Raw genomic sequence first — 12,535 nt, forward strand, 5'->3', positions numbered from 1 at the left:
GCAGCCTATGTTATGCCTCAACACTTGTGTCTCAAAGAGACAAGTTAGACCATAGATCCAGAAAATGTGTCTTCCTTGGATTCAAGAATGGAACAAAAAGTTTTATATTACTTGACCTAAGTACTAATGAAATTTTCATATCCAGAAATGTCTCCTTTCTTGAGCATATCTTCCCCCTTTTCACCACCAATCCTAATGATAAGGATACTCAGGATGTCCCTATCTTACCTGTGAGCAACATAGACCCCTTTTCTTATTCCACAATTGAACTTGCCAACCACAACTCTTCACAAACCACCCACAGTGAACCACCACATACTGAACCTAACTCATATGACCTCACCAACATCAGGCAATATCAAAGAAATAGGAAACTTCCTATCTATCTTTAAGATTATCATTACACCTTAGCCAACAAATCCAACATAGACACTTCTCCTACAACCAAATGTACCATGTCCACTCCGACCAAACATCATATCTCTAATACCCTCTCCTACAACCAACTGTCTGCTAACCATAAACACTTCTCCTTAGTTATATCCATCAGTGATACACCTAGCAGCTATCATGATGCCATTAAGCATGATTGCTAGAGGGATGCCATCCAAGTTGAATTAGCTCCTCTAAACAAAAATGATACATGGATCTTAACCTCTCTGCCTAATGACAAAAGAGCCATAGGTTGCAAGTGCATTTTCAAAATCAAACACAAAGTTGGTGGACCCATAGAAAGATATAAAGCTAGATTAGTTGCTAAAGGGTACAACCAAACATAAAGGGTTGATTATTTGGACACTTCTAGTCCTGTGGTTAAAATGACTACTATTAGGGTCATCTTGTCTCTTGCTGCCATTCACAATTGGCATTTACACCAATTAGACATTAATACAACCTTTCTTCATGGTGACGAAATCTCTTTATGGGCTTAAACAAACCAGCAGATAATGGCATGAGAAATTGACTGAAACCTTGCTAGATATAGGCTATACCAAATGCGACTCTGGTCACTCTTTATTTGTTAAGATGAAAGATATAAACTTCAGTGCCATATTAATATATGTTGATGACTGGATTCTCGTAGACAACAACCTACTTGAAATAGAAATGCAAAATATCTTTTACATGACAGGTTCAACATAAAAGATCTTGGAAAGATGAAATTCTTCTTAGGCATGGAAATTCCAAGATCAAGTCAGGGGATCCATCTCTACCAAAGAAAATACATATTGGATTTGCTTGAGGAATCAGGAATGTTAAGGACCAAGCCATCATCTACTCCCATAGAATACAACAGCAAAATCCATTCTAAATCTGGCACACCTATTGTTGATCCCACATCATACAAAAGGCTGTTGGGCAAATTCCTATACCTTACTCATACTCGACCAGACATAAGTTATGCAGTTGGATTCCTTAGTCAATTTCTGGCAGAACCTACAACTTTCCACCAAAATGCAGTCTACAGAGTTCTGAAATATCTCAAGAATTCACCAGGCCAAGGATTATTCTTCTCCAACAACAACATTACAACAATTAAGGGGTACTCAGACTCGGATTGGGCAGCATGTTTGGACACCAGAAAATCCATTACTGTATGGTGTTTCTTCATGGGCTCAGCACTCATATCATGGAAAAGCAAGAAACAAAACATTGTTTCCAGATCCTCAGCAGAAGCTGAGTACAGAGCCCTCACAATAGATTCATGTGAGGCACAATGGCTTCTATCCCTCCTCAAAGACTTAAGCATAACTCATCCCAATCCTATTAGTCTGTTTTGTGACAATGAATCTGCTCTGCATATAGTTGCCAATCTGGTTTATCATGAACGAACTAAACACATCAAAATCGATTGTCATGTTGTACGTGAAAAAGTTCAAAATAGAATAATCCACCTTCTATCTATCTCTTCATCATCTCAAATTGCTGACATTTTCACTAAACCTCTCACACCATTACCCTTCAACACTCTTGTCTCCAAGCTTGACATGATCAACATTCACATTCGAAGCTTGAGGAGGACTGTTAAGAATGAAGAAACGGGCCAAGGAAAAGGAGAAGCCGACACTATCACTGATCCACACCATGACTAATCCATTCAGTTTTTCAGTTTTCATTTTCTAGTTAATTAGTTTTTTTCTATTGCATTAGTTTCTTCTTTTAGTTATTTCCAGTTTTAGTATATAAACAGTTGTTGCATCAGTTGTAGATCAGATTAATTCTTTTTCTTCAATCAATACAAGTTTCTTATTCATTGATTTTCTGAGTCATTTCTTTTTCTGTGTTACTTCCATGGAGGGTTCCTTTCCTTTTTACATATAGCCCCCTCTCTAGGCAAGTAGGAATTTTTTGGATCCAAATAGTAATCCCTATAGATTTTTTTTCTTCAAATTTTAAAGTACATAACAAATAGTTCTGAATACCAATATGTGAGTACCCACAAGTGAGCACCAATATTACAGGCAAATGAGTCAGACTCTTCTTCATTAATGGAGAAAACAGTTAGGTTTTTAGTGTACTTTAAAGAGTAAAATGTAGTATCAATATAAGTTAAAGGGATACATATATCATTGTTTTTTAGTTTTTCTATATATTTTCATCTAATTGTCTTCTGTGGTAATCGAGAGGAGTCTAACTATAGAGAGATACATGTAAAATTTTCCGTATGTAAAATAGGGAGGAGTTGTATACTATATATACCTACCCATTCTTAGGTTTACACAAATCAAAGGATGAGTATAAGACAAAATCACATGATATAGAATATATGATAATAGCTAGATCTTTGATATTGAAAATAAAATCTTTAAGTTATGATAAAGTGTGAATGTTTGAGTATAAAATCCTCTAGCTGTATGATTCATCTCCTTCTAAAAAAAAATTGAATAATAAGAAAATTGAAAAAGAATCTAGCATAAGACTTTGAAAATAAAAATAGAAAAGAGCATAGATCTAGGCATAAAATATATAGATCACATACAAAAACGTGATTTTCTTGATTTTGAAAATGACATTACATAATGTAGAATACCTTGTTCATACAATAAAGTTTTATCTTTAAAGTATAATACAATATTTTATAAATCATTAGAGATTATCATGGTAAATAAATAAAAAATGTCACGTTTAGGACAAAGCTTAAAGAAACTTTCAGAAACTAGCAATAAGTATTGATTGATATTGGAATTTAATGGCTCAAATGTTGATAAAGAATAAATTCCTAATAAATCAATAATGAATTACTATGATATATCTACATATGTATGATAGTCAAAGCCATAGATAAACTATATCCACAATATTATATTGTAGATTAAATATAATTTTTTCAGGAAATTTTTTGTTACTATTTTAATTCAAAAAAGAATTATTACAAAAAGATTATAAAAATTATTCTGACCAAATTCTCAGCTCAGACAAGATTGTCTATAATATGATAACGTGTGACAACCTAGATTTTTGTTTTTTTAATAAAAAGAATAATAAGAGAAAGGGTTTAAGATCCAAAACAATACTTGAGACACTTCATATCAAATTTCAATACACTCTCTCAGGTAATAATATTAAACATTTAATTAATTTTTATTTATTTGTTCATTTTTTCTGCGATCTCAATCTCATTTCTCGATCTCTTTTTTCATCTTCAATTTCCATTCCTCAGGTCTCTATTCTATTTCACATTTGATTCTCCGGTTTTTTACATTCCTTTCTCGATCTCCTTCATCTGATTCGTTTCATTTTAATTACTTGTCTCTTCTATTTAGCTGAATTTTTGTTAATGATTTATCAATTTGTGTTTTTTTGTGTGTGTGATTCTGAATCTATGCTATGAAATTTAATTTTTGTCTGTCTGAAATCTGAATTCTCTAACTATAAATGATTGCTGCTATTAGTAATCCCAAGTTGGGTAACATGTGGTACTTAAACTAGCTCTCATACCTAATAGACTAGTCTTTTGGGTTGAGTTAACATCATTTGCTTTAAGGTTTAACAACTGATGTCTTTCCGTAAGAGTTTTGTGACGGAAAGGGCTACCTATAGACTGAATTAATGTATATTATCGATTACTGATTGTTAAATGAAGCCACCAAAAAAAGGACTAACATTGGGTCAGTGTCGATAGTTTGAAAGTAATTGAGAATGTCAGCCCTTAAAGTGACGGCAATGTTAGGAGTCTCACATGAGAACCTCCCACCTAATAAACTAGTCTTTTGGTTGGGATAAACTAGTCTTTTGGTTGGGCTCTCCTCGTGCGCTAAAGTCTTAGGTCCTAAGTCCTAACGGCTGCATTGACCCCTTTTTTTAAGTTTTTTAAAATTCTTTTTGATTTGTATTTTGCCCTAGCAAAGTTCATGCTTTCAAATGTTTCTTAGTTTTTTACTAACACAGATTGAAAATCAATGAGACACAATTCAATTGGACTAAAACATCAGGTTGGTCCAGGAGATTGCCACCTTTAGTAAATTTTGTCCCTGAGATTACAATAACGTCAGCTTTGCACATTGTCTGTTGATTTGCTCCGTGTGAAAAAAGTTATTAGGTGGGGACTGGGGACCACTTTGACATTTTTGTAATCTCAAGGACCCAAAGTGACTAATAATGTTAATATCGGACCGAATCGACATTTTACTTCAATTGAAATTAACACAACCCTTTTGCATTGTTTCATGTTTGCTGATTTTCTGATCAAATTCTGTGATAAGATTGAGTTATGATATATAACAACTTACAAAGTCTTGCTTTTGTAGGAGGTTTCTAAATATAGAAGGTAGCAATGGCTGCTTCAGAGGAGACTAGTGCTTTGTTCCCAATTTTCATACTGACAATAATGGCCATCCCCATTGTGCCATATACAATCTCAAAGTTATGCCGTGCTGCCGTTAAAAAATCAAAGAGCATCCACTGTCACTGCTCTGAATGTACGAGATCGGGAAAGTACCATAAATCGATATTCAAGAGGGTGAGATAGTTTTCTTCTATACTTATATTTCTTTTAAGGAAAATGTTTTCTTTTTGTACAGTTGAGCTGGACACACAGTATAGACACTTTATATGGTGTAATATCTTCGTATCTCATATTCTGAGATAGAGTAGACCTAAGAACCACAAACACTTCAAGATGGTTGATGCATCCGTGTCGGGCACATGTACCCTCAAACACTTTTGGACATCCCTGGCCTAATTATATTTTTTAACTTTTTTACATTTGCTTGTTGAATTTTTATACTACTATATATGGAAATGTTACAATAATTAGATAAACAGTCACATTTTCTTATGATTACAATGACTTGTGCTTGCTTTTAAGACATTATTCCCCTATGTTAATCAAAGATACTTGCTTTTATGTTAACCTTGCTTTAATTTTATATTTTATATCGTATCAATGTTGTGTCATATAATTTTTAAAATTTTCCGTGTCAATGTTGTCTCGTATCTATATCTTGTGCTGTGTCTGTGCTTCCCAGGAGTAGACTACTGCATGCATATGAAAGAGTGATGTTAGTTGTCGTGTCAAATCCCATCTTACAAATCCTGGAGTTTGAGGAATTTTTTTTTGTACAACTGAGTTGGCACCTAGTATAGACACCTTGAATTCATTGTAAGTTGTATCGAGGTATCTCATATTCTGAGATAAATTAGACATACTTTATGCATATGTGAAGGGGTGTCAAATCTGGTTGTACAAATAATTGAGTTGTTCTTTTAATGATTGGATGGTTATTTATTTTGACTTGTGATATGCAACCAAATTATGCTATTTCCTAACATTTCTCCTGATTTTTCTTTTATTCTCGTTTGTTTGTGCAGATTTCCAATGTCTCAACATGGAGTAACTTCACATTATTACTGCTTTGGGTGGTCATGATCATTTTGGTTTATTACATAAGGACTATGAGTAGTGAGGTAAACAAGCAAAAGCTAAAATGAATTCAATCATTCCACTACACAAGATATGAATTTAGTATTGAGGAATATAGTATTCGTTGTATAACATTTTGCTTATTGGCTTAATGTTCAAATGATGCAAGTTCTGAAATTTCTCTCATAAATTTCATGCAGATTCAAGTTTTTGATCCATTTAGTATTCTTGGATTAGAACCTGGAGCACTAGAGTCTGAAATAAAGAAAAAATATAGGAGACTTTCTGTTCAATACCATCCAGATAAAAATCCAGATCCAGGTTGACTGTGTTTCGGGTGTTCAATATATTGTTTATAGTTTCAAACTTGTTTGCCAGAATGTAGGCTTTCTGTGATTTCTCATGTAACTGATAGTTTTTTTAATGCCTTTTACTTTAGAGGCACACAAATATTTCGTGGAGTACATTGCCAAGGCTTATCAAGCTCTGACAGATCCAATAGCTCGTGAAAATTATGAAAAATATGGCCATCCTGATGGGAGGCAGGTAATAAAACACATTGTTTGGCGAATTGCTCAGTTGCCTGTTGTCCTTCTGTTTTCATGTTGGAGTTAATAAGCATGATTTTATGTTGCAGGGATTTCAAATGGGAATAGCACTCCCTCAATTTCTGCTAAATATAGATGGGGCATCTGGTGGAATTCTTCTGATTTGGATTGTTGGTGTGTGCATTCTCTTGCCATTGGTTGTTGCCGTTGTTTATCTCTCAAGATCATCGAAGTATACTGGCAATTATGTGATGCATCAAACCCTTTCCACTTACTATTACCTTATGAAGCCCTCTTTGGCCCCTAGGTATATTCGTAGTTTACCATTGTTCTAATTTTACTCCCTCAATTTTTCAACCCCTTTATAAAACTCCGGAATCTGGATAGAGAACCACATATTTCCATCCGTTACATTTTGCTTATTGGTGTATTCTTATTATTATATTTTGAATTAGCTTTATGTTCAATGTGAATGTGTTAGTTAGCAAAATAGATGTCGTACAAAACAAAATTAGATTTTTAAACCGCTTCCCTATCTGAACCTACATGACTGAAGTACACACTACAATGTTGATGGACTAGTGGAATTTTAGTTACTTATCAGACTATCAGAGATAGAAGTGTAAACAGTAAAGTAACAGGTTAATTTTATTTAACCTATTTTGTTATACTGCGGGCAAGGTCAATGGTATTTTGGAATGTTTTGAAGATTAGTTTTCTCCTATCATTCATATCAGCAGTTGTCTTGTATATTTGAAATTTATGTTTTCTTTATAAATATTTGTGGTTTCTGTGTTGTACAGCAAAGTCATGGATGTCTTCGTAAAAGCTGCTGAATATATGGAAATTCCAGTTCGTAGGACTGACGATGAGCCTCTTCAAAAGCTTTTTATGTTAGTAAGGAGTGAGTTGAATCTTGACCTCAAGAACATTAAGCAGGAGCAGGCTAAGTTTTGGAAGCAGCATCCTGCGCTGGTTAAGGTATCTTTCTTTATGAGTTATGACTAAGCCAAATAAAATGTTCTATTCTGATTTCTCATAGACCTTTATGTTCTCACATGCATGCTATGTTACAGACGGAGCTGTTAGTTCAAGCTCAGTTGACCCATGAATTTGCAGCTTTGTCTCCATCTTTACAAAGTGATTTCAGACGAATTTTAGAAACAGCACCTCGCCTTCTTGAAGAATTAATGAAGGTGATTTACTATTCAATCGTATGCATTTATTGCTTTTTTCTTTTTCTTTTTTAAACCAGGCTGTTCCTTTAAATCTGCACTATCTTTTCAAATTCCAATCATTATTCTCAAGTTGCATCCATAAAGAATGCTGGAACCCTAAAATTCTCAGAAATTACCCAATATAGACAGAATCATCTAAAGCACTTGCTCAGGTCTGGGTTACGATTTTTGTTGAGTCTTGGAAACTTGACAAACTTGGGGGAGTTTTTTGTTTTGCTAGTGTGATAGGGTGAGCGGTGAGCCTCAGCATAATAGTAACTTTGCTGCCTTTGGGTTGGAGTTGGAGGTCATGGGTTCAAATCTTGGAAAAAACCTCTCCGCTTGCCAGGGTAAGGCTGCATACGTATACCTCAAGGTCGCCAAGTAGGAGCCTAGTGCAATAGCCCTTTTATGGTGTGCAAGAGACATATGATAAAATACTAGTTGACCTGTCCTACAGACAACTTGGTTTATGAACACCCACTTTACCTATAGACTAGATATGAGTTGCTAGTCTACGTCTGTGTGCATGTAACTTGAAGGAAAAATTGGTCATACAGTGTGGATGAGATGCTTGTTTCTGAGGTTGAGTTCATTATAACTCCATATGAATGGGATTTTATATGGTAGAAGCAATGGAAAAAGTGTTATGCAAAAACCTCAAGTATACATATCACAAATATTCACTTCATCCCCTCTGCATTAATACAAAGGTATATCCCACTTTAAAAATACATAAAATTAAAGTGGAACTGAATGATGCAGATAATTAATTTTATGACGTGTGATTTTTGTTCATGGTGGAGTTATGTACATACGAAGTTAGAGAAAGAAGTAACATAATCGGACCACTGGGATTTACATTAACAAAATTACGATCAAACCTATCATGAAAGATGAAGCGTGCATATCTTACATACTTGTTTCACATTTGCTCGTCTTTTCTGCTTGTCATCATTCTCTTATATGATGGATATGATATTTCTTTTTATGATTTATAGTCACCGATCAGATATTTGCATTTTAGTACATTCTTTAATTATCTGTTTTCTCTAAAAGATGGCAGTTATACCACGAAATGCTCAGGGGCATGGCTGGCTGAGGCCTGCAATTGGTGTTGTTGAGCTTTCTCAATGTATCATCCAGGTAATGCATCTAAGTTCTAAGCTAAGTTCAATTTGCTATGATGTAGTCTTTTTTATTTCTCCATTTGCACCTTTCATATGTTTAATATTAAGCAACTTATCTTCTGTCTTATATTTAAGTTACAGACTAGTCTCACTATACGAAATCATGGGTCATTGTATTTGCTCCAATCCATATTGTTATTTATTTGCTTGCTTCTCCTAAATAACATAGTAACATCATCACGGAAGCTATGTATAGCGACAAAAGAATAACTTTTGCTACCTCCGGTCCTTTTTATAAGACCCCTTTGAGGTTATAGATTAGGTCCTTTTTTATAGGACCATTTTCAAAGTTTTATGCATATTAGTTGCTGCTTTTGTTACCAAAATACCATTACATTATTGATTGGAAAGAAGAAAATCATTAATTAATTGAGTGGGAAGAATCTCATTAATGAAGGGCAATTTTGAAAAAGACATACTTTTTGATAAATTTAATGACGCTAACAATATTAACATCTTCCTTAAGGCGGCTTTTGACGATGTCCTGACCTAGGAATGGGGCAAAATCTGCTCACCCTATTTTTTTACCAACGGAAAAATAACATTTAAATGATGATACTAAAAGCAACAAAGAAAATGATTAGTCTATGTAGTGACTAATCTATATGTAACTTTCACTTCTACAACATTTTCTTTTTTGTCTGGTAAGAAGATAGTATAAAATAGAAATGGGAATACTCATCCAAGACCAGTACATGAGAGTGATGAGACCATTAACGAAGGGTGGTGAATGTTCAATCAAAATTTTCCTTTCGTTTACAGTCTACGAATATGGAGAACTTAAGCTTTAGGATGCAGGTGGGCTATTTTACTTAACTACTATTTGATATGATTTTTTATTTATAAACATATTTAATATGTGATTGTTGACACCCCAGATCCTACAAGTAAAATATGAACCTGAAGTTTTTGGTCTTTTCCTCTTGTATCTTCTGGCTCTTATAATGATTTGTTTTTGGTTTAATGTCTTCTCTTCAAAGAACGAGGTAGTCAGTTTACGCTTCACAAATTTTGCACATATTGCTATGTTCTTAGTTGAGGACCTTTAGGTTGTAAGAATGTCTTAGTGGCTTAACTTCATAATATTTTTCATTTCTGGTTTGGTTGTTTTTCTTTGATCTTATTTAGCAAATCATTTAAATTGAAATATATCACCAATTAATATTTTTTCTCTTTGCTTTTTTATAAATCTGTTCTGATATGATGTTCTTTTCTTGATTTATGACCTATGCAGGCTGTTCCTCTCAGCGCTAGAAAGAGTACCGGTGGATTACCTGATGGCAGTGCACCATTTCTGCAGCTGCCACATATTAACGAGTCTGTCATCAAGAAGGTGGCTCGTAAGGTAAGACAAAACATTTTAAATGCCCTTTTGTCATCTGAATGTAAATGCTTAAATCTCTCTACCCTACATATTCTTATCTGTGCTGTTAGCTGTAGTTACAAGTGCCAAGATCTTGAGCATTGAGCCCTTGACCATAGAGTTAACTTAGTTTGGCAAACCTTTTATGTACAATTTTCCGGAGATCTTACTGTAGCTGAGTTGCTACTCTTTGGATCCGATTCAATTGAAATTTGATTTCTGCCAAGTGTTCTTGATATTTACTGTTTCGTCTTATTCTATTTAAGAAAGTGCAAGCTATCTTTGTTTTGGACAATAGGCCAAATTTTAGTAACTACTGTTGGCTGTTCGTAAATCTAAAGTTGGATTTCCTTTGTTCCTCCTGGTCACATTAAATTTTGAATTTCATCCCATGACCATCCCAGTGTAAGACCTAAGCCTTTTTCTTCTTGATATGCAGAAGGTGAGAACATTTCAGGAACTTCTTGAAATGGACTCACAGGAGCGAGCTGACCTGTTTATCCAAACAGCCGGGTTGGCTTCTGCCGAAGTACAAGACATTGAGGTGGTACTGGATATGATGCCTTCCTTGACACTCGATGTAACTTGCCAGACTGAAGGTGAAGAGGGTATGCAGGAGGGTGACATTGTCACTCTCCATGCGTGGGTAAATGTCAAACGGGGTAATGGCCTGATTGCCGCTCTTCCACATGCGCCCCACTACCCATTCCACAAGGAAGAAAATTTCTGGTTTTTGCTTGCAGATTCTGTTTCAAATAATGTCTGGTTTTCTCAGAAGGTTAGTTTCATGGATGAAGCTGCAGCTATAACTGCTGCTTCTAAGGCAATTGAGGAATCCATGGAAGGGTCAGGAGCAAATATGAAAGAAACCAGTAGGGCAGTTGCCGAAGCAGTCGAAAAGGTTAAGGGTGGTTCCAGATTGGTATTGGGAAAGCTCCAGGCTCCATCTGAGGGTAGCTACAATTTGACCTGCTATATTTTGTGTGACTCTTGGTTGGGCTGTGACAGAAAGACAAATCTAAAGCTCAGAATTTTGAAACGGACCCGGGCTGGCACCAGGGGTGCTGCTTTGGCCGATGAAGGACCTATCGCGGAGGATGGTAATGAGGAGGACGAGGAAGATGTGGATGAAGAGTACGATGAAGACTATGAGAGTGAGTACAGTGAAGATGAAGAAGATGATCAAAACTCAAAAAATAAGCATCAAGCTGCCAATGGAACAGCCAATAAACATGGTCAAGCTGCAGAAAATTCAAGCTCGGATGAAGAATAAGTCTCTTTTAAGAAGGTGATGGAATAATCTTCGTTTTTGTCCCTCTTGGGTTTTGAAGAACAATTAATTCTAATAGTCATCTAAATCGTCCATTTTAGTTTATCACAGTTGAATAGCAGTAATACTAGGACTTTAAATGATAATATTATCTGGTAAATTTGAAGTATGAAGATAAGCTGAAGGATTTAACCCTTGATTTGATGTACTCTTTACGATGTTGGCCAAGGGGTAGGTAAGTATATGACACGTGGATTACATCTGTTGCTCGATATTTTGTGACACATGGAGTGACACAATTTCGAACATGCGATTCTTGCTCGTATTATGTGGGTAAGATATAGTCAAAGGTTTGAATACTTTTATGTTAATTTCTTTGAGTAGAGAGCAAGGAATGGTTTGAATGTGACCATGTTTGATTAAAAACCCAACCTGTTGCCATTTCAATAGGTTATTGCACAAACAATGACTTACATACATATAAGGGTTTGGATAATTAGTTTTTGTAGTGTTGCAAAAACAAACAAAAAAGAAAAAAAGGAAAGGAAAAACAAAGGTGAATTCTATTGTGGTCATAAGACAATTGTTAAAAACCCACTCCTTTTGTTTCATATATTTTGATGTTTTGCTTTTTTTTTTCTTTCTTCAGGTTATTTCACATTTGTTGATATCTTTAGAAAACTAGAAAGAGGTCAAGGTAAGAAAAAACATCACTAACTAACAAGTCCAATATATAGAATGTACAAGATAATTGAAGAACTGAGGGAGGATTCAAGAGATGTTATCATAATGTATCTCGGATGATGACATATTAAACTTGTCTTCAGCAAATATAATTTAATGATAATGCCAATATTTTTAGTGATTTCTCCAAGGTTGCTGGGTCTCCTATTAGATTTTAATTATATTTTTTTTTCTTTTTGCATTAACCATGTTTCCTTAAGAAAAATGCCATGAAATGTCGTGTGCTACATTTTAACTGAGTTATTATAAAAAAAAGGAAAACTCTATGAACACACCCTCTCATTTGTAAATAATTATTATAAACTATATATATATATATATATATATATATATATATATA

At 34.6% G+C, this 12,535-nt stretch overlaps 2 protein-coding genes across 2 annotated transcripts; both read left to right on the forward strand.

Annotated features, from left to right (window-relative positions):
• Window positions 1,176–2,093, forward strand: LOC109327634 (uncharacterized mitochondrial protein AtMg00810-like). The gene has a single exon (XM_019560808.1). It carries the CDS (start codon window positions 1,176–1,178, stop codon window positions 2,091–2,093), a length of 918 nt encoding a protein of 305 aa, XP_019416353.1.
• Window positions 3,571–11,723, forward strand: LOC109328341 (dnaJ protein ERDJ2A-like). Its single transcript, XM_019561760.1, has 11 exons — window positions 3,571–3,661; window positions 4,749–4,960; window positions 5,812–5,907; window positions 6,064–6,184; window positions 6,303–6,409; window positions 6,501–6,718; window positions 7,215–7,392; window positions 7,488–7,607; window positions 8,688–8,774; window positions 10,053–10,163; window positions 10,621–11,723. The coding sequence occupies exons 2-11, from the start codon at window positions 4,775–4,777 to the stop codon at window positions 11,452–11,454; spliced, it is 2,058 nt and encodes a 685-aa protein (XP_019417305.1). The 5' UTR covers window positions 3,571–3,661; window positions 4,749–4,774; the 3' UTR covers window positions 11,455–11,723.

The sequence above is a fragment of the Lupinus angustifolius genome, chromosome LG15, assembly GCF_001865875.1.
Source record: "Lupinus angustifolius cultivar Tanjil chromosome LG15, LupAngTanjil_v1.0, whole genome shotgun sequence".
Taxonomy (NCBI): domain Eukaryota; kingdom Viridiplantae; phylum Streptophyta; class Magnoliopsida; order Fabales; family Fabaceae; genus Lupinus; species Lupinus angustifolius.

Coding starts and splice junctions, on each gene's coding strand:
- LOC109327634 (XM_019560808.1), top strand. CDS start 1,176: ATGGAAATTCCAAGATCAAGTCAGGGGATCCATCTCTACCAAAGAAAA.
- LOC109328341 (XM_019561760.1), top strand. CDS start 4,775: ATGGCTGCTTCAGAGGAGACTAGTGCTTTGTTCCCAATTTTCATACTG. Junction 7,608..8,687: donor TTCTTGAAGAATTAATGAAG/GTGATTTACTAT, acceptor TTTCTCTAAAAG/ATGGCAGTTATACCACGAAA. Junction 8,775..10,052: donor TTTCTCAATGTATCATCCAG/GTAATGCATCTA, acceptor TGACCTATGCAG/GCTGTTCCTCTCAGCGCTAG.